At 37.2% G+C, this 22,397-nt stretch overlaps 1 protein-coding gene across 10 annotated transcripts; it reads right to left on the bottom strand.

The window, feature by feature from the left end:
* Window positions 1–4,589: 4,589 nt before the first annotated feature.
* On the bottom strand, window positions 4,590–22,301 carry LOC126820420 (uncharacterized). Of its 10 annotated transcripts, none has more exons than XM_050548352.2 (11): window positions 22,042–22,301; window positions 20,688–20,853; window positions 20,338–20,402; window positions 17,635–17,800; window positions 17,261–17,325; window positions 15,362–15,527; window positions 13,991–14,173; window positions 13,375–13,461; window positions 9,466–9,654; window positions 6,541–7,156; window positions 4,590–5,707 (listed from the first exon to the last, which is right to left on the bottom strand). In XM_050548352.2, exons 2-11 carry the CDS (start codon window positions 20,800–20,802, stop codon window positions 4,942–4,944), a joined length of 2,418 nt encoding a protein of 805 aa, XP_050404309.1. In that variant the 5' UTR covers window positions 20,803–20,853; window positions 22,042–22,301; the 3' UTR covers window positions 4,590–4,941. The 10 variants fall into 10 exon arrangements, with proteins under 10 accessions (XP_050404309.1, XP_050404313.1, XP_050404310.1 ...); XM_050548356.2 differs by having other exon boundaries at window positions 9,472–9,654; XM_050548353.2 differs by lacking the exon at window positions 22,042–22,301 and adding an exon at window positions 21,736–21,892.
* Window positions 22,302–22,397: the final 96 nt, after the last annotated feature.

Here is a 22,397-nt window from a genome sequence, read left to right as displayed (position 1 = left end):
GAAAGATTAGTATGAGAAAGCCCAAGGAATTGTGTAAGAAATAACCCTCCCCCCCAAAAAACAAAAAAACAAACAATACAAAACAAGGAATGATGTTTAAAGAGACTGACATTGTATTCTTGTATTTTCTATGGTTATGAGGGAAAGAACAGCTAGGGGAGAAATTTTTCCAAGCAGCAGCTTTTCCAGCTATGACATACTTTCTGTGTAGTTTAACCCTGTATGGCATATTTGGAGACAGTGGACGTCTGAACAACCAGACACACTTCCTCATGACAGTCCTGACAGTCAGGAAATAAATTCTGGATATTCTAGTCTAGTTTAAATTAAAACTAACAATTATGCACTTGGTAAATATTGATGTATTAATATTGGGAACGGTATAACATAAACACACTGAAGCCGTCGGAAATTGCTGCTCCTAAGGAGCCCTAGTTGGAGTGGTTTTGGGCGGTGCTTAAGTGTTAAATTCACAGTTGGTTTATAGGTTATATTTTGTTTTTTTTATTATATTTGAGGAGACTATTAAAACTTCTAATTTGGTCTTACTCTATCTGGAGATATCAATGTTACACGGAAGGGTCTTGGGTAATGTCTATATAACAGACCATACTGAAAACATGTCTAATATTTTTGATGCTGTGTTTCAAATGTTTTATTTCTGTGATATAGTAAGCCGTAGATGTCTATAATATAACATGTTTTTCCTCCATGTAAAGATTATCGGTAAACCGTTTTTTGATCTGTGAGTTCTAATAACAATATTGCCAAGCCTGGCCATAAGGCACTTATCTCCAGGCTTGTACGTTGTGTGATAATTTTTAATGCCACAGACTTTGCACCTGTCTTATGTCCTGGGGCCTGTTGCACGGAATTTTAACTAAGATAAAATCCAAATTTTAGTAATTTGATTGGATAATATTAGGTTGATTTTAGTGCTTAGCCAATCAAAATTGAAGTATCTACTAAAATTTGGATTTTAACTATTCGAGAAACAGGGCCCAGGCTTGTAGATTATATACATGTATGTTGTGGGACATTTGTCCTTGGCAAAGTCTGTGACAAGTGCCGTGTGTCCAGGCTTGTAAGTTGTGTGATTAATTTGTAATGCCAAAGACTTTGCACCGCTTGTATATTAAATATGTTGTGGGATAAAATTTCCTTGACAAAGTCTGTGACAAGTGCCGCGTGTCCAGGCTTGTTTATATTTGCAATTATATAATTTAGATTAAAATATCAGTAAATTGATACATGTATACCGTTCTCCACACAAGTCTGTCTATCCAGCAAGGGACTGCAAGAGAAGACAACTCTGTTTGGGAGATTGCATGTATATACATAGAGAAATTTTATGAACAATGTGATATTTTTCTGTAAAAAATTATTTTTGGGATAATGTTGTTATGGTTGTTTTTAGTTACCCGGTAATCAAGAATGTAATAGATTAATTTTTTAGTGATAAATATATATTTATCTGAGTTTATTTATTCTCGTGAGCCATTGAACAAAATGACATGAAATGCAGTGTCCTATGCAGAACATTTTACCCAGACAGCGGCGCCAAGGTCTACTCTTATTTCGAATTCCAACTTCAAGGGTTCTTTGACGTGCATGCAAATGTGTACACATGGCTTCGGGTTTTTCGTTCCTGAGCAAACACAGACCTCCTGGTTATTGAGTCAGTGTCTTACTCACTGAATCACTGCGACTCCCACTTGGCTGGTAGAAAACTTGTAAACGGAGGCAGTAAAAGCTTATCATTTTCCGTTGATTATATATGTTTGTAGCACACCAGACAATAGTCAAAGACCATAAATTCTAAATTATGGCGTGCCCAATCGCTTTAACGCATTCTAGTCGATTAAGGTGTGTGTACATTAGTACATTAGTTCTCTGTAGTCGATGGGGTACAGGGTGGATGTACAATAATCAATGGTGGTTAGAGCATTCTCGTTGATGCAATCTGATCCATACACAGAATCTATTTCTTTTCGTTTTTTATAGTTCAAAATTTTGTTTTATTTGTCTTCTCTACACTAATGACGGCTATCAAAGTATATAAAAAAAATGAAATGAAATCTACTCCCTCCTAAACTCAAACAAAAAGAGGCTAAAGATATCAAATTGAAGACAAATATTTCTACTGTACATTGTATATTTTATAATAATATTTATATGTGTAGAGCCTACGGGGTAATTAAAGGCAGCTTAGTTGTAAAATACATTTATTTATCCAAACCGGTGACTGTCAACTTACCTGTTTGTGATTAGTATGCAAGTTCATTGCTGGTCGCTTATGCTTATCATAACTTAAACTTTAAAGGCTCGATGCGTTGTTTGCTTTTTCGCTATAATATCAATTTTTTTTTTCACGGCCTAATCTAGGCTAAATATGCACGGTACTCAGATTAAGTATGTTATATTTGATTATTATAATTTAAACGTTAAAGGCTCTATGCGTCATTTGCTTTTTCGCTAAAATATCAAATTTGTCACAACCTAAGCTGTGCTAAATATGTACGGTACTCAGATTAAGTATGTAGTTTAATTAAGAAAAGAAAATCAAAGCACCAACTCCAGGCCTCGGTTTCACAAAGCTTTCTCAGAGTTAAGTTAAGAATTTACTCAACTTTCAATCCCTGATTATGAGAAATATCCCTGATCCAGAAACACAAAAATGTGCACATAATTTCTTATTGATGTATTTAATACATTAAAACAATAAACGTTTTTAAAGGGCTATTTTTCAGTTAATATAAGGCGAATATTTTTGCGTAAATTCTTAACTTAAGTCTGAGAATAAATGATAGCGGGCATTGTGATAGCGAGCAGCATAGATCGATCAAAGTTCATTTTATCACAACTGTGTGAATACTGAGTTATGATATAGCACAATGTTTCGACAAACGTCCTCATGTCGTTATCAAGAACAGGCCCCGAGTTCACAAAGCATTCTCAGACTTAAGTTAAGAATTTACTCAACTTTCAATCACTGTTTATGAGAAATATCTTTGATCCAGAAACACAAAACTTTGTACATAGTTTCTTATTGATTTATTTGATACATTAAAACAACAAACGTTTTATAACTGGCTATATTTTAGTTAAAATAAGACAAACAATTTTGAGTAAATTCTCAACTTAAGTCTGAGAATGCTTTGTGAACTTGGGGCCAGATAAGGATCATTTGTGCTTGATATCAATACGAGAATACTATAATATGTGTATAAACCAGTGATTGTTTTCAATATAAATTGTGTTGTGTTTTTGATGGTCCTCAATTGCTAAATGCCATCTAAGAGGTAGGTTATTATACCTGTGATTTTGACGTTACTGTTGATGATGTTAAAAGAGGACAGGTATGAACTGTTTAAATTCACTAAATTAAAATGGGTCAAACTTTGTCGATTTCAATAGATTGGTTTATTTATTTTATAGGATGACAATCTGTCTTGATCAAAAATTATGTCAGATTTTATGTGTAGGAATAAGATGTATATTTACCATTTGTATATGATGTAATCATTTTTGCTAATATATTTTCATCATTTGTTAATAAATTCTCCCTGTTGGGAGACCTTACACACTAATTGTACATTTATTTTGTTTATTATTCATCCACAGTATTGTGTCCTTATTGTCATCATCTCTATCTGTCGAGGGCGGTTGTGTAGTCGATTGGTGTAACATGTGTGCTTTATATAATAAGGTCTGGCATTAGTCAGGGGATCACGTGGCTAAGTGGGTGGGACGCTGGCTCCAAATTTAAATAAAAATTCAAGGGGATACTGAAACACATTCTTCCATTTAATAGATTTTTTTAATATTTGTAACAAATTTACAAAAATTAAGGTTAAGAACAATTGAACCCGTACCCTATTCAAAATACAACTATAAATGCAGCGACACACGGACGACTTTCAACTTCACCCGAATGCCCAGTCCTACCCTCAGTTAGCCATTATCGAATAGGGGGAACCACGATGGAATAACGCGATGAACTTTCTCGACCAACATTTGGATCGAACCAGGTACCTCCAGGTTGGCGAGGTAACGTCGTACACATTGAGCCACCACGACTCCCTCGCTAGTTGCTTGAAAACAACGAACTCTTGTTCATGTATAAATGTATAAACGAAGTACCAACCGGCTTTAGCCATTTGATTACACTGAACATCTGTTGCAATGTTTCACAGAGGATTACGAAAGTCTTCTAATATCTCTGTAAAAGATGACTACCTTCAGCACGAGACGTCTCAACACGCGGCGTCAATCATTGGCTCAATGGTGCGTGCATTGTTTACATAAGACTTTACTTGTTCGGGCGGAATGGAGTCATTTTAATACCCATTTACATTAAAATAGGAAATAAGTTTTACTTTACCAAATACGTCAAACGTCTTTATAAATTTTTCTAATACATAAAAAAAATGTTTTAGAATTTAATTTGTCGGAGGAAAAAAGTTAATATTTGTGGCTCATTATATAAGTCACATCGATGTCATCCTTATCAGTGATTGTCGCGGCCTAGCGAATATTCACTGCTGATCAGTGTACATCTGTTGATGTATAAATACCAACAACCTGGCTTAAAACAGAAAATTTACTTCGGTCGACTCAAAACAACGAACATGGACCATATGTTTTCAAAACAAATCAAAAACAAATATGTATTCGAAAAGTTAGCTTGAATGCAGTCAATAATTGATACACATTTTGTTTATCCCGCTAATCTAGTATTATTGTAATATTATTTTATCTAAATTAAGTCCGGGGTACTAATGGGATAGCTAACATGGCTCCACCGCCAGCGACACACCTGGCTATACCAATACCATTTCCAGCAACTGTCAATAAAGTGGGGGTCCTAAACGTGAATTGAGCACATAAAAGTAATATTATTTTATATAAATTAAATCCGGGGTACTAATGGGTTAACAATCAATTTTTCAGTCTGGGATCTCTGAATTTTGCAATTTCATCAACAAAGATATAGAGAATATCCCGATCTTTGTAATAATCTTCCATATCCTGTTTCACGATTTCTTTAAGCTCATGTAATTGGTCTTCGTTAATCGGGAAGGCGTTTGCTATACCAAGGCTAACATCATCAGCATGTCCGGTATCTATTTCAGCTGGCACAAGATACTTACTTTCAACATTTAGGAATTGTAGCAAATAATTCCGTGCTTCACCAAGACCCTTCTTTACCTCTTCCTCAAACGTTTTATTGTTGGAGCGAATAATAGATTGTTTAAGGACATTCTGAATAACACCCCTAATCTCAATTATATTAAATAATTCTGATAATATTTGGTAGAAAATTATTTCTGCATCATCGAATTTTTCCCAAAGTTCCCTATCGCTCTTGAATAGAGTATCTGCTTCTTTCGTGTGCTGTGCAGTGATGACTGCGTCTGCTAACGCGGCTCCACCGCCAGCGACACCACTGGCTATACCAATACCAGTTCCAGCAACTGTCAATAAAGCGGAGGTACTAAATGTGAATTGAGCACATAGAAGTCCTGCAACCATCATGGTAGATCCGACCATTCCGCCAAGGCACCCAGCTATTTTGCTGATACGGACGTTCTTTACCATAGCATTCAGATAAGACTCCATTTCAGAGAAGTGGTTAACAATATCTACCCGTTTGTTTATCCATTGTGTATAAGCCATTTTGTACTTTCTCTCAACCTCAGGTAATCTGGAATAAACCAACAAATTTAATTCTAATATTAATGATCTGTGGAAATAAAAAATCGAAATGCAATCTATGTCTGGTATTTTGTTCTTAGTTACATGATAGTTTTATTAATGCTGGGAGGTTGGATGGCTGAATGGTTAGTGTGCGCGCGCTGTATCATAAAGTCTGTCACTGAGTCGACTGGCGTGGTTTCTAATCCCCGGTTGTACGTGGCAAGGAGAAGGGTCGCCTGTCCAACCCCGTGGGTTTTCTCCGGGTCCTCCGGTTTCCTCCCACTGCTAAAGACCCCTACGCGCAAGCGAATTATGTAAATAAAATTAAACCATATGTTAGTCCCAAAATGACCTAGTTTGTGTCGAGTGGACGTTAAACCCCATTCCTCTCTCTCTTTTATTAATGCTTTTATAGATAAGTTATCATGTGTATAAAAGCTACAAGCTGTACACGTATACATGAGATGTGGGGTATTGCACCGTAGATGCCCCATTTGTCATTTATATAACATAATAAGCTATGATATCCCGACGGTGTCAATGCGTTTGGCAGTCTCTCCAAGCCGAAATCCCTATCTCAGTAGCCGGGAGCCGCGGTGCCTCAGTGGGTAAGACGCTAGTTAACTAGCCAGGAGGTTCCCTGTTCGCTCCCGGTGTTAGCCGAGAAAGTTTCTCGGGATTTTCGAGCGCGGTTTACTATTGTATCCCTACCGTCGCTGTCCTGGCTAAATGTCCCTCATAACATACTGTATAGCGTATACCCGTCTTTGTATGCCCAGCCGGTGAAGACAAGTGGGACGTTAAACCACATTTCATGTTTCAGCATCCAATTGCTCTCACCTTTTCAAGATTTCGATTCCACTGCGATATTTCACGTCTGTATAATAGCTGTCTATATTCACACCCTTTATAAATGTCGACAGAGAGTCTAATTCACTTTCTATATTGACCGACTTGCTATTTATAAAGATAGGCTTTTTCCTAATCTCTTTTAAAATCCTTTTTAAACCTGAAGGGGCTTTCTTTATATAATCCTCTTTTGTGATTCCCTCCTCGTCCAGACGATCTTTATTGGTAAACACAATCACCATGTAATTCGTGACTGAATCGCCAAGAATAACTTTTACTCTTTCGAAAGTTTCGGCATCTTCCTGGGTAAATCTTGATGCGATGCTGATAACATAGATGAAGGCGTGGGGTCCAGGTTCTGACAGCATTAGACATCGTATTATTTCTCTGTTGTTGTCGTCTTCGTTAACATCTGTATCAAAAAATCCAGGAGTGTCCACTACTTTTACTGCACTGTCTTTACAATAGCCTTCATCTGCCTCGGTTGTTGTAGTGACTGAACTTCCGAATGCACCACATTTAAAACGACCCTTCTTTCCTAACAGTATATTCGCTAGAGAACTCTTTCCGCTTCCTGTCTTGCCAATAATTACCAATCTGACAGGTTCTATAATTAAAAAACAACAACGCAAAGTTTAGGTTATTGTAAAATTATGTCGTATAAAGGAAGAGAGAGGGAGCGAGACAGCGGGAGAGAGAATGACGGGGGGGGGGGGGGGGGGGGGGTGGGTGTAACGTCACACTTTACCAACTGGGCTTATTGATCCGGGCATACGCCATAGGCTACAGCTTCACACCACCACCAGAACCATCTCCAGTAAAGGCTTTTACGTAAACAGAACCATTTCCAGTTACGGGGTTTTACAAATATATCAGACCCATTACCAGTAACGGGTTTTACACATATATCAGACCTATTGCCAGTAACGGGTTTTAAACATATCAGACCCATTGCGAGTTACGGGTTTTACATGAACACCAGAACCATTACCATTAACGGGGTTTACACATATCAGAACCATTTCCAGTTACGGGTTTTACACATATATCAGAACCATTTCCAGTTACGGGTTTTACACATATCAGACCCATTGCCAGTTACGGGTTTTACCAAACTCGTGGGTTTTCTCCGGGTCCTCCAGTTTCCCCCAACTGCTAAAGACCCCTACTCGCAACCGAATTATGTTAATAAAATTAAACCGTATGTTAGTCCCGAAATGACCTAGTTTGTGTCGAGTGGACGTTAAACCCCATCTCTCTCTCTCTCTCTCTATGGGTTTTACATGAACACTAGAACCATTACCATTAACGGGGTTTACACATATCAGAACCATTATCAGTAACGGGTTTTACATATATCAGACCCATTGCCAGTAACGGGTTTAACACATATATCAGAACCATTTTAGACATATTTAATTTATGTATCAAGGAATGTTTTTGTATTATAATTTTTATTAAAAAAAAAAGATTTGTTCAAATTTTATGCTAAGCATTAGGACTGAGAAGATTAATTGCCTTTCAAATTTGGTGTCAAGCATTGCCATCAGAAAGGTTGAACCCTGTTCATTTTCCAGAAATATGTGGAAATTTTTTGAACACGATAGAGATTATCCTGCTGTGTGGGTATATTTACACACTTAGCGTGGCAATCTTTTGATATTGTGTTCTATTATTTATGGATGCAAAAGTTAGTACTTTTAATGACGAAACGTTGGATAAAAAGATGTTTTTATTTAAACAAGCCAACAGTGAGGCTGATGTCCCCCGCCGAAATTGCAAAATAAATAGATGACACATATTAATTAATCGCACATTTATTTTTTTCACTAAGTTTCATCACTCTCTATCAGATAGAATCAAGATTATCTTGTCCCAAACCATCGACAAATGAAATCGATTAGCTCTGCTTAGCTTCAGCTCGAAATGTTAATTATTGAACTCAGTCAAGACATTCACCTAATGAACATCTACATATACATCAAGGTTAAACATTCACCTAATAGACACCTATGCCAAGTTTGAACATTCTACCTCAATTAGAAGGAGAGTTATTGTGTTCCAAAGTTTCTACCAATCAAATTGCTTATCACTCTGCTTACCCTCAGCAAAAAATGTTCATTATCGAACTTAGTTAAGGTATTCATATAATAAATCTATACACCAAGTTTCATCAATCTCACTTAATTAGAACTAAAGTTATCGTGTCCCAAAGCATCAACCAATCAAATTGCTTATCTCTGCTTACCCTAAGCGGAAAATGCTCATCTTCGAACTCCATCAAGGCATTGACCTAATCAACACATACACCAAGTTTGAACATTCTAGCTCAATTAGGAAGAGAGTTATCGTGCCCCAAAGTATCAACCAATCAAATTGCTTATCTCTGCTTACCCTAAGCGGAAAATGCTCATCTTCGAACTCCATCAAGGCATTGACCTAATAAACACATACACCAAGTTTTAACATTCTAGCTCAATTAAAAGTTATCGTGTCCCAAAGCATCAACCAATCAAATTGCTTATCTCTGCTTACCCTAAGCGGAAAATGCTCATCTTCGAACTCCATCAAGGCATTGACCTAATCAACACATACACCAAGTTTGAACATTCTAGCCCAATTAGGAAGAGAGTTATCGTGTCCCAAAGCATCAACCAATCAAATTGCTTATCTCTGCTTACCCTAAGCGGAAAATGCTCATCTTCGAACTCCATCAAGGCATTGACCTAATAAACACATACACCAAGTTTGAACATTCTAGCTCAATTAGGAAGAGAGTTATTGTGTCCCAAAAAGTGTGACGGACAGACAGACGGACAGACAGACGGACAGACGGACAGACAGACGGACGAACCCATTTTAATAGTCCCCTGCTTTCTTCGAAAGGCGGGGGACAAAAAACAAAACAAAACAAACCATTACCAGTAACGGGTTTTACACATATATCAAAACCATTGCCGCGAACATCAAAACCATCTCCAGTAAAGTCTTCTTCCCGAACATCAGAACCAGTAAAGTCTTCTACCGGAACATCAGAACCATCTCTGATAAAGGGTGTTACAGGAACACCAGAACCATGGTGATGCAAAACCTCTTTCTCAGCCACTGAAATTGGAAGAAACATTGGTTGTATAATTGCTGATAACGATATGGTTGAGTTCAAGAGTCCTGTTCAGGGGGCACACGTAAACATGGGAGCCAGCGTAAATGAATTCGAGGCATCCATGAAGATAAGTGGTTTAGTAAGGGGAAGCCAGACGCACCTTGAACTTGGTAGTTTCTTTTTTTTGTCCAAACTTTGTTGACAGTTTACATCTAGATATAACCGTTGCTTTTAATTCTTGAATTTCTTCTTCATAATAATGAATAATCAATATCTCATTATCAAGATTATCATCTCTAGAACGAACAGTCTTAACATTTGAAAAATAATCACAGTATTATACGTGATACTTGATGTCAATCCTCAAAAAGATGAAACCGCATTGAACGCCCTCCTGCACCAACTGGGACAGTGGAGACAGGCATGCGTCATAGACTACAGTTTTACACGAACATCAGAACCATCTCCAGAATGAATGAAATGAATGAAATAGGGTTTTGTGGCTATTGCATTTCAAATGATTTTAAATTTATCCTAATATTACATGTATATAATTATGTCTTTGTAGCTTAGGAGTGTCTTATGGAAGATTAGTTTTTTATGCAAACTAAATAAGTTGCACCATTAAATAAAGTTTTTATAATTATTATTATTATTATTATTGTTTTGTATGTATATGTTTATTATTCTGTTCCGATGTAAATAAACCCAATATGTACTAAACTGATCTACTGTTATCACTAAGATAGTGTTACACAATATATATCTGCTACTAATGGGTGATCAACCTGTTATTGTTTATTGATTGCAGAGAGGACAAAGAATCAGTAAATATGACTTGCTTTAATATTGATGATGATTTAATTAACTCCAAATCGAAGTGGCAGGTGGACAGATATGGTCTAAGATGGCGTCACAGTACTGAGGCTACCCGACCACCATCTTTAGAACCATCTATGTAAAAAGCAACATAATCACCATACTTAGACCTTATCTCTCGAAAGAGAGATTGAAACACCGTGGAGCTAGTATCTTTCTATGTTCAGTAAGATCGAAATAGATCTTTAGCGGAGATATAGCCCATGGTGGAGTCCAAAAGAAAGGGGTATTCGCAAAACTGTCAAGGCCGACACCAGTCTGTGACAAAAGGGGTTGAATACGAATATCGAATGATAGAATAACATTAGTTTTGACCAGATATAAATGTTTATGATAGCGTCTATATATGGTGTTAAATGAAAAACATGATTTGGAAGTGATGCAATTTTTGTAGCATACTCCAGGGTCAGTTTATCACGTCTCGTGTGCCTCGACGTATAATTATAAACCCTCCCTTTGAGATGTACTAAATGCTCCTAGACTGATTCTAAGTCCTTGGTTGTGTATGGTGTCGAGCTTTTTGCGATAAGACTCGCGGGCAGATCCATACACAATACACCCATATTCGAGTTCCTGGTTGTGTATGGTGTCAGACTACTTGAGATTGGACTCGCGGGCAGACCCATACGCAATACACTCATTCTCGAGTTTTAATCGTATTAATTCCCGATATATTTCGAAGCAAGACTTTACGGTCTGCTCCCCAGTCAGTATTTGATAAGACTCTCAATATATTGAGGGCTTTCAGACATTTCTTTTGAAGGCTTTTAATGTGGGGGATAAATGATAATTTCTTACCAAATATCAACCCCAGAAATTTGGTTTCATCCAAGTATGTATGCAGACAGTCTTGGATTTCGAAAACGAAATTCATTTTCGGTTGCCCATTGTTGAAGTGTATTCAAGCAAACCTGCAACTTACGTTCGGTTATCCACATGTCTGTAGAACCATAGCACATCTAAAAGTCATCAACATGAAGTGCGCCGTTTGTACCTGGTTTAATGCACGCTGGGATAGTACTAAATTTTTTATAGCAAAAAGAGTAGGAGATAATATGCTTCGCTGTGAAACCCCCATTTTCTGAGGAAACGGTTCAGAGAATATTGATTCCAGTCGTACCATAAATGACCTATCTTCCAGTAAATCTTGAATGAAGATAGGTAAGCGACCTCGTAGGCCGAGGTTATGGAGGTCGCGCATAATACCATGTTTCCACGTGGTATCATATGCTTTTTCCAGATCAAAAAATATTGCAACTAATTGTTACTTCTGGACGAAATCGCCCCTGACGAGATGATCAAGAGTGCATGCTCCTTTGGGACCGAAATCCACATTGGAGGTCAGTAATGAGGTTGTTGGACTCAATTTTTCCATGGTATTGCAAATACAGCAAGTTAAAGCGATCGGGCGATAGGATTCGTATGATCTTTACCCGGTTTAAGGATGGGAATTATTGTGGCTTCATGTCACGAAGGATGGAAATTCCCGTCAACCCCAAATCCGGTTAAAAAGATCCAATAAAATTAAGATAGTTGGAATAGGTAAATGTTTTAGAATTTGGTAGTGTATTTCATTTGGACCAGTTGCAGTATCCCGAGCTCGCTTTAACGAATCACGGAGCTCATTGTAGCATTCCAACAGAGCCCAATCAGCCTTATGCAACTTCCACCGGAGAGGGACCATTATTATCAATCAAGATATGGAAGTGGTCACTACCACATATATCTTAATTTACTCTCCATGTAAAATCCTGAAACAAGACCGGAGAGCAAATGGTGCGATCGAGGGAAGAAAAAGAAGCTGTGGCAGGTTGTAGATAAGTCGGCGAGTCATCATTTAATTAACACAAATTAACACATTCAGGTAAATTAAGTTCGCTATTTGTTTACCTCTGTTGTTTTTTTTTTCGTTTTTCTGGTATCTTTGGGTTCACCGACTATTAAAAATGGCGAAACTTGAGATAGGTCGGTAGAAAGACTCCCAATCAAGGGACATCTCGACCAAGCGTTTAGTATTTTTTTATTTGAATTAAATACGTTTGAAACGTCCTCTGTATTAGGACGTTTCTGTTTATTGATTGGGGTGGTTGCGACTGTGGAATCTAAGTATTTTTTTTTTTATTATTTCACCCCTTCGTCGTCCCCCCTGGTTACTCCCTTGCCTATTAGGGGAAGGTCTGGCTCGGATACCCAGCGCGTGGCCCCTGGGCTCGACGAGCGGTATACTCAAGCAAGAAAGTAAAAATACTACTCCAACCTCATTGACCCAACCGCCGCTATGTAGATACGAGGCCACGAAAATGGGTAATAAACAATAGAGCATTACATTGAAAACGGGTATATTGTACAGAGCTAAAACTATCAAAGTGTTGCAGAGAGAGAGAGAGAGAGAAATGGGGTTTAACGTCCACTCAACACAAACTAGGTCATTTCGGGACTAACATATGGTTTAATTTTATTTCAATAATTCGCTTGCGCGTAGGGGTCTTTAGCAGTGGGAGGAAACCGGAGTACCCGGAGAAAACCCACGAGGTTGGACAGGCGACCCTACTCCTTGTCACGTAAAACCGGGGATTCGAAACCACGCCAGTCGACTCAATGACAGACTTTATGATACAGCGCGCGCACGCTAACCATTCAGCCATCCAACCCCCCCAAAGTGTTGCAGAAAAACAGTTCACAAGCCAAATTCCCACTCAATTACCAGGATTCCACTTTCCACCGACATGGGTCGCAATGCACGGCAAACACGTTGTCCCATTATAGGGACCCTTTTAGTAACGGGTTTTACATATATCAGAACCATTACCAGTAACGGGTTTTACACATATAAAAACTATTACCAGTAAAGTCTTCTACCCGAACATCAGAACCATTAAAGGGTTTTACACGAACACCAGAATCTTCCTTCTCGGCTATGTATTTAACCACTGAAATTGAAAGAAACATGGGAAGCCGAAAAACAAAACATTCGTCCACAACCCTAAATAATCTGAATATCATTACTTGAGCATCAACGAGGTTGCACTGAAAAGACAACTCCTTAGTCAAAGCAGAAAATGTTCATCATCGAACTCAGTAAAGATATGAACATCTAGACCAAGTTTGAACATATATTTTAGAACCAGAGCCATTGCGTCATAAATTATCGAACACTCACATTGCTAATATCTGCTTAGCCTTGGCTCAGCATTGAATTCATTCAAGGCATGAACGTATTTAGCATCTACATTGTTGACAAACCAGAAGCAGAATTATTGTGTTCCAAAATAGTCTGAGAAAAACGTTACGGAAATCGAATTAATTATGAAATGTTTTCAAATGGCTAAGCCTTTTAAACAGCCTTCCCCAAGTTATGATGAACATTAACTTTATAAACACTTCATTTTATTTTTAGAACTAAACCTGACAGCTCTATAGAAGCTAATAGATTTACCGTATTTTTGTAGTTTTACATACCTGATTTATATAGGATATAAACTGTCACCAAGACTGTAACAAAGCACAATATTGAGAAAACACTTGTTGGTTTAGATCCATACATTATATTTTCCCTTAATTCTTGAATTTCTTCTTCGCGATATTGAACATTTAATTCCCCATTATCCAGAATAATATCTCTTGAACCAACAGTCTCAATATCTGAAATATAAATCATAGTATTTTACATGATATCAATCCTTGAAAACAAACTTTACCTTGTTGTTGTTCATACAAATATTTAAACATGTCGTTAAATCAAATCAAATTGCGGACCTCTGTCTAGTCTAAGTTGACAGTGCGTATCGTCCAACTACGTCAAGTAATTTAACTACAACAAGTTGAAAAATCTACCTCAATAGAGTCAGGGTTATTGTGTTCCAAATGGCATGACGGGCCGACAGACAATGCCTTAGTCTTAACAGAAAATGATCATCTCCAAACGTCATTCACTTTATGATCATCTACACCAAGCCCGAATGCTCTATTGCAATGAGAAGCCGGGTTATTGTGTCCCATGATCATCCAATCAAATTGCTTATCAATGTTTTAGTTAAGAATGTAATGAACATCTGCACCAAATGTAAACATTCTATCTCAATCCGAAGCAGATTTACTGTGTTCCAAACTTCATTTTCATTTGGTAACTGACTGATTTCCGATATCTCTTCGTCCACATTAACTACCAGATTGTGTTCACAGTGGGGTGTACGCCTTTCATCTTGCATATTAATTGATGTATTGTCATGAGTTTTTGGCTGTGGGTTATATTGCGAAGTGCTAAACTTTTAAAAAGAGACAGGTTTTTACTATAGATTTTAATTTGTATATATACTCTTCAAAAAAAGTAGGGGATATTGAAATGCAAATACCTATGCAGGTTGTGATATGATAAATAGTCATGGACACTTGACATGCTTTGAGAGTATGTTCACAGATAAAGAACTTGTCGCCCCAGCAGAAACACTAAGCTGCACATGCGGCACGCAATAGCGCCATACACGTGGGAGGGGTTCATTATAAAATTTTACACTTCAAAGATCTAGGAAAATTTAATGAAAACTGCCGCGTGCTGGTTTATCCTATCCATGTTTGTTTCCCTATCGGGTCTTGCATAAGATAGGGTGTTACGTTTAATTTGCAATGAGAACTTGGCATGCTTCAAATGGGTTCTACACAGCGAGCAGTAGCCAACATGTTTAATGTGTCAATCTGAGGCAGGGTTAATTATTGAATGTGTTCCAAATGGCGTGACGGGCCGACCCACAGTTTAAACAGAAAATGCTCATCACCAAACGACATCCACTTCATGTTCGTCTGTGTTCCAAACTTGAGGACAGATATATATACCTTGTTCTTGTGCGTCTGGATTTTCATTTGCTAACTGGCTGCTTTCCGACATCTCTTGGTTACCGCTAACTACCAGACTGTGATGACAATGGGGTGTACGTCTTTCATCTTGCATATTAATTGATGTATTGTCATGAGTTTGTGGCTGTGGACCTACTGATTCAGTCTGATATAAAGAAGAGAGTTATTACCACATATAACCACCTTATTAACACATTATGACACAATATGTATACCATTTTGATACACATTTAAATATACTGATAGCAGTAACCATTGGAAACATGTACATTTACACCATAGCATATTGGTGTCTTTGATATCTTAATCTAAATATTGCATTTACATTTCAAATAGATAAGATGGTGCCACTGGCGAATTTACAAGATGCTACAATCTGTCACTGTACTGCCAAGCAGTTTATGAGAGTAAAACCATGGTCTCTATCGTTATGCCAAAGAAAGGGGGGTGGGGGCATCTCAGGAATGACAATTTGAAAAAAAAAACGTAAAAAACTACAGCCTCTATTGCGTTCACAAATTTGAAAGAAACCCGTTAAAAACTACAGCCTTTATCGCGAATCACATCAATGCTTCCTAGCATATTTGAAACAATAGCCTCTGTATTGTTCACAAGGTTTTCGGAAAAGCGGCATAATTTTGGTACGAAAGGTCGCAGAACGCTGACTATCGCAAGTGTTCAACCTCTCATGACCATGACGGTTAACATCAACTTTATAAAATGATACGTTAAAAAAATGTAGCCTGTATCGCGTTCGCAAGTTTTTCGGCAAAAGGAGGACAACTCCGGAACAGAAAATCGAAGAACGCTGAATATCGATAATGTTCGTCCTCTCATAACCATAATGTTTCTCCCAAAACTTGAAGAAAAACGTAAAAAAAACTACAGCCTCTATCCCATTCAAAGAGTTTTCGGAAAAAAGGGCATAACTCCGGAACAAAAAGTCTCATGACCACAATGTATCACAACATAACAATTGAGTTGCAAGTGGAAATCTCACAATGCAATAGTATTACGTACCCCGTCCCCCCTGCCCAACACTCGCATTTCGAGTGGTGCAAAATGAAAGTAAAGATGGTGATGCTGCAGTTATATATAAAGAATTGAAAAGTTTATTTCTTTCATCATCAAACAAATTACATTCCATAAAATAATGCTTTCAAACCCAGGAATGAATCATATTAAAGAATAGAACGTATTTATATTTTATACATTGCATCAAGCGAGCTCCTAGCAATAGTATATTTAATAGTTCAAAAGGCAGACTTACCCAATGTGTCAATGCATACGTATAATTTGCAATCATTTGAAAATTCAATGTCAGGATGCCTGTGGGAATTTACAATATCGTGTTCGTTATCGTCGAATATGAAATTTGGAGAGTTCGGAATTTGGTTGATGGAGAATATTAAGGCATTAGTTTTATTGGGGTTGAATTTAATTGACCAATCGTTTGACCACCCACAGGCTTAATTTAATGACTTTCGAAGCCCGTGTCACCGGAATAGAGTCTAGCAGTATTATCCAAAACATCATGGATGTTGTTTATGAAAACAAGAAAGAGAAGCGGATCTAGTATAGAGCCCTGTGGTACTCCAGACGCCACATTTGCATCATTTAAAAAGGAACTGTTAATGAAAACTCTATCCGTGAGATAATTTTTCAGCCAATTCTATCACGAGTACTATGTGTAGTAATCTTAAATGATTAAAATTAGTCGAACATGTGTATATTAGTTTGTCTACAGATAAATTTCTAGTAATTGATACACAGTGGAATATTTAGCTCTGAAGCCTGATTGAAGACAATTTAATAGATCATTACAATGCAAATAATTGTAAATGTGTTTGAACATATTTTTTCAAAGATTTTACTCACTGACGGTAATGAGGATACATTTTTATCATCCCGAAAATCATCTTTTGAATGAATAGTCCCCACATCTGAAACATAATCACAATATTGTACTTGATACTTGTTCGTGTCCATACAAGTATTATAGATGTTTCGGTAAATCAAATTGCTTAGTCTAAGTTGACAGTGCGCATCGCCGCACTACGTCAACTAATTTAATTTGAACAATCTACCGCAATCAGAGGCAGATTTTTGTGTTCCAAATTGCGTGATGGGCCGACAGAGTGCCTTAGTTTAAACAGAAAATGCTCATCACCAAAGGACATTCACTTCATGATCATCAGAGTTCCAAACTGGAGGACAGATATTAATATATATATATATATATATATATATACCTTGGTCTTGTGCGTCTGGATTTTCATTTGGTAACTGGCTGCTTTCCGAAATCTCTTGGGCCCCACTAACTACCAGACTGTGACAACAATGGGGTGTACGTCTTTCATCTTGCATATTAATTGATGTATTGTCATGAGTTTGAGGCTGTGGACCAACTGATTCAGTCTGATATAAAGAAGAGAGTTATTACCACATATAACCACCTTATTAACACATTATGACACAATATGTATACCATTTTGATACACATTTAAATATACTGATAGCAGTAACCATTGGAAACATGTACATTTACACCATAGCATATTAGTGTCTTTGATATCTTAATCTAAATAATGCATTTACATTTCAAATAGATAAGATGGTGCCACTGGCGAATTTACAAGATGCTACAATCTGTCACTGTACTGCCAAGCAGTTTACGAGAATAAAACTATGGTCTCTATCGTTATGCCAAATAAAGGGGGGGGGGATCTCAAAAATGAGAATTTGAAAAAAAAAACCGTAAAAAACTACAACCTCTATCGCGTTCACAAATTTGAAAGAACCCCGGGTTATAAACTACACCCTTTATCCCGAATCACTGAAAATCGCTCATGCTTTCAATGCTTTCTAGCATGTTTGAAACAATAGCCTCTGTATTGTTCACAAGGTTTTCGGAAAAGGGGTATAATTCTGGTACAAAAAGGTCGCAGAACGCTGACTATCGCTAGGGTTCAAGCTCTCGTGACCATGGCGGTTCACATCGTATTTATAAAATGATGCGTTAAAAAATGTAGCCTTTATCGTGTTTTTTAAATCGGATAAAAATTATGACCTCTAATGGGTCCACAAGCTAAAAACGCGTTTTTTCGTACAATCAGGGGCCATAATTCAGGAAGTTACGGTCCGATATGCGCGAATTTCGAAAGGAACCGAGATCTTTGGGTTATAAACTTACATTTCAAGTTTCAACAAAACCGGATAAAAATTGTGACCTCTATAGGTTCCACAACCCTGATATACCATATTTTTACGCTATTTGAGAACAAACAGCGGCCATTTTGTCTGTCAATTTTGGGCCGATTTTCACGAAATTCGAACTCAGCCGTCCTTAGGATGTAACGGTGATATAATAATACATTTTTGTTAAATCGGATAAAAATTATGACCTCTATAGGGTCCAAAAGCTAAAAACGCGATTTTTTCGTACAATCAGGGGCCATAATTCAGGAAGTTACGGTCCGATATGCGCGAATATCAAAAGGACCCGAGATCTTTGGGTTTTAAACTTACGTTTCAAGTTTCAACAAAACCAGATAAAAATTGTGACCTCTATAGGGTCCACAACCTTGATATACCATATTTTTACACTATTTGAGAACGAAGGGCGGCCATTTTGTCTTGGGTTGATTTTCACGAAATTCGAACTCAGCCGTCCTTAGGGTGTAACGGTGATATAATAATATGTTTTTTTAAATCGGATAAAAATTATGACCTCTATAGGGTCCACAAGCTAAAAACGCGATTTTTTCGTACAATCAGGGGCCATAATTCAGGAAGTTACGGTCTGATATGCGCGAATATCGACAGGAACCGAGATCTGTGGTTTATAAACTGACATTTCAAGTTTTAACAAAATCGGATAAAAATTGTGACCTCTATAGGGTCCACAAGCTAAAAACGTGATTTTTCATACAAACAGGGACCATAATCCATGAAGTTTCGATCCGATACATGCCAATATCGAAAGCAGCTGAGATCTTTTGGAGATAAACCTATATTTCAAGCTTCGTCAAAATCGGATAAGAATTGTGACCTGTAGAGTGTCCACAAACAAATTGTGGACGGACGGACAGGGGCGACGACAATATACGTCCACATGAAAATGTGGGCGTATAAAAATGTAAAAAAAAACTACAGCCTCTATCTCATTCAAAGAGTTTTCGGAAAAAGGGCATAACTCCGGAACAAAAAGTCTTATGACCACAATGTATCACAACATAACAATTGAGTTGCAAGTGGAAATCTCAAACCCATGAATGAAGCATATTAAAGAATAGAACGTATTTATATTTTATACATTGCATCAAGCAAGCTTCTAGCAATAGTATATTTAATCGTTCAAAAGGCAGACATACACAACGTGTCGCCTGTGGGAATTTACAAAATCGTGTTCGATATCGTCGAATATAAAATTTGGAGAGTTCGGAATTTGTTTGTTGGAGAATATTACGGTCTTAGTTTTATTGTTTTATTGGGGTTGCATTTAATTCACCAATCGTTTGACCACCCACGGGCTTAATGTAATGACTTTCGAAGCCCATGTCATCGGAATAGAGTCTAGCAGTATTATCCAAAACATCATGGATGTTGTTTATGTAAACAAGAAAGAGAAGCGGATCTAGTATACAGCCATGTGGTACTCCAGACGACACATTTGCATCATCTAAAAAGGAACTGTTAATGAAGACTCTACCGGTGAGATAATTTTTCAGCCAATTCTATCACGACTACTATATGTAGTAATCTTAAATGATTAAAATTAGTCGAACATGGGTACATTAGTTTGTCTACAGAAGATAGCACGCCATGATAAATTTCTAGTAATTGATGCACAATGGAATATTTAGCTCTGAAGCTTGATTGAAGACAATTTAATAGATCATTACAATGCAAATAATTGTAAATGTGTTTGAACATATTTCAAAGATTTTACTCACTGACGGTAATGAGGATACATTTTTATCATCGCGAAAATCATCTTTTGAATGAATAGTCCCCACATCTGAAACATAATCACAATATTGTACTTGATACTTGTTCGTATCCATACAAGTATTAAAGATGTTTCGGTAAATCAAATAGCTTAGTCTAAGTTGACAGTGCGTATCGTCGAACTACGTCAAGTAATTTAAGTTGAACAATCTACCTCAATCAGAGGCAGATTGTTGTGTTCCAAATGGTGTGACGAGCCGACACAGTGTCTTAGTCTAAACAGAAAATGCTCATCACCAAACGACATTCACTTCATAATCATATGTGTTCCAAACTTGAGGACAGATATATATACCTTGTTCTTGTGCGTCTGGATTTTCATTTGCTAACTGGCTGCTTTCCGAAATCTCTTGGTCCCCACTAACAACCAGACTGTGATCACAATGGGATGGACGTCTTTCATCTTGCATATTAATTGATGTACTGTCATGAGGCCGTGGCTGTGGACCTACTGATTCAGTCTGATATAAAGAAGAAAGTTATTACCACATATAACCACCTTATTAACACATTATGTATACCATTTTGATACACATTTAAATATACTGATAGCAGTAACTATTGGAAACATGTACATTTACACCATAGCATATTAGTGTCTTTGATATCTTAATCTAAATATTGCATTTACATTTCAAATAGATAAGATGGTGCCACTGGCGAATTTACAAGATGCTACAATCTGTCACTGTACTGCAAAGCAGTTTACGAGAATAAAACTATGGTCTCTATCGTTATGCCAAAGAAAGGGGAGGGGGGGGGAATCTCAAAAATGAGAATTTGAAAAAAAAAACGTAAAAAACTACAACCTCTATCGCGTTCACAAATTTGAAAGAACCCCGATTTATAAACTACACCCTTAACGCGAATCTTACTTAAAGTCTTGTTCTGTTTTGAACAATATCTCATTGTAACCATGATCAAAATAACCCATTTTCACTTTGGCCCATGACGTCAACATGTCTTCCACTAGTTGAAATGAAATGTTTTTGACACAGTCACCTTATAGAAAAACTTCTAAGGACCAAGATATTGATCACGTATCAAGTTTAGTGTTAAATATTTCGCAGATTTCGTAGGAATTGGAATCTGTTGAAAAGTCTGCCATGGAGATAAATAAGGCAAGTATAAATATTCAAGCGAACGACCTATCAATCCATGTAAAATTTTGATTAGTAATTTTCATGTATGAATAAAATGTTTACAGTATTACAATAAAATTATGATTCATAGATTTCTTTGTTGTTCGTTTGATCTTCTTGCTAATGAAAAAAACATTATTAAAAAAAGTGTCCATTATAAGCAGAAACCGTCTGAAAAAGTTTTAAATTGATACGGGTTACCTATCAAAACAGGGAAGAAACCTCTTGGTCCGAAACCACGTCAGCTGACTCAATGACGAATTTTATAGCTCAAATCACGTGTTACATGTAGATAAGAATTATCTATGATTCCTAGAAATGATGTTTTTTCCGGAGAATTAGGTATTGATTAAGATGGGCGACACAATTTATTGATTATCTTGTATCTGATGAGTAATATGTTTGATAACGGGCTGTCCGTATCATTATGGGCGAAAAGTCGAAGGAGCGAGGGCGAGACAGCGGGAACACGAGGATCTCGTCCCGCGAGCAGGAGATTGTTTTTACCTCGACTTATGGCTTTCTCGCCATTGAAAACCAGTTAGATTTATTTGATAAGGCCAACTTCAAATTTGGTCAAAGGTCATAAGATATAAACAGGGCTAGCGCTAATCCCAACGCCAACCCTAACCCTGGACCTCGCTAAAAATCACATGCCCTAACCTTATTTACATCTCAGCGACCTTGACGAAATTTAGTTGGCCTTAACAAGTAGATCTATCCATTTGAAAACCCTTGTGTTCTCGCCTCGCCTCGGAAGTTCAATTCGTACGCATGTGCACTGACTACCACCACTAGCACAATTTACCCAAACTACACTTATCTACCCAAATCCACAATAATAAACTGAAATCACATTAATT

This window comes from Patella vulgata, chromosome 5, assembly GCF_932274485.2.
Source record: "Patella vulgata chromosome 5, xgPatVulg1.2, whole genome shotgun sequence".
Classification (NCBI taxonomy): domain Eukaryota; kingdom Metazoa; phylum Mollusca; class Gastropoda; family Patellidae; genus Patella; species Patella vulgata.
This window is presented reverse-complemented; position numbering and strand designations above follow the sequence as displayed.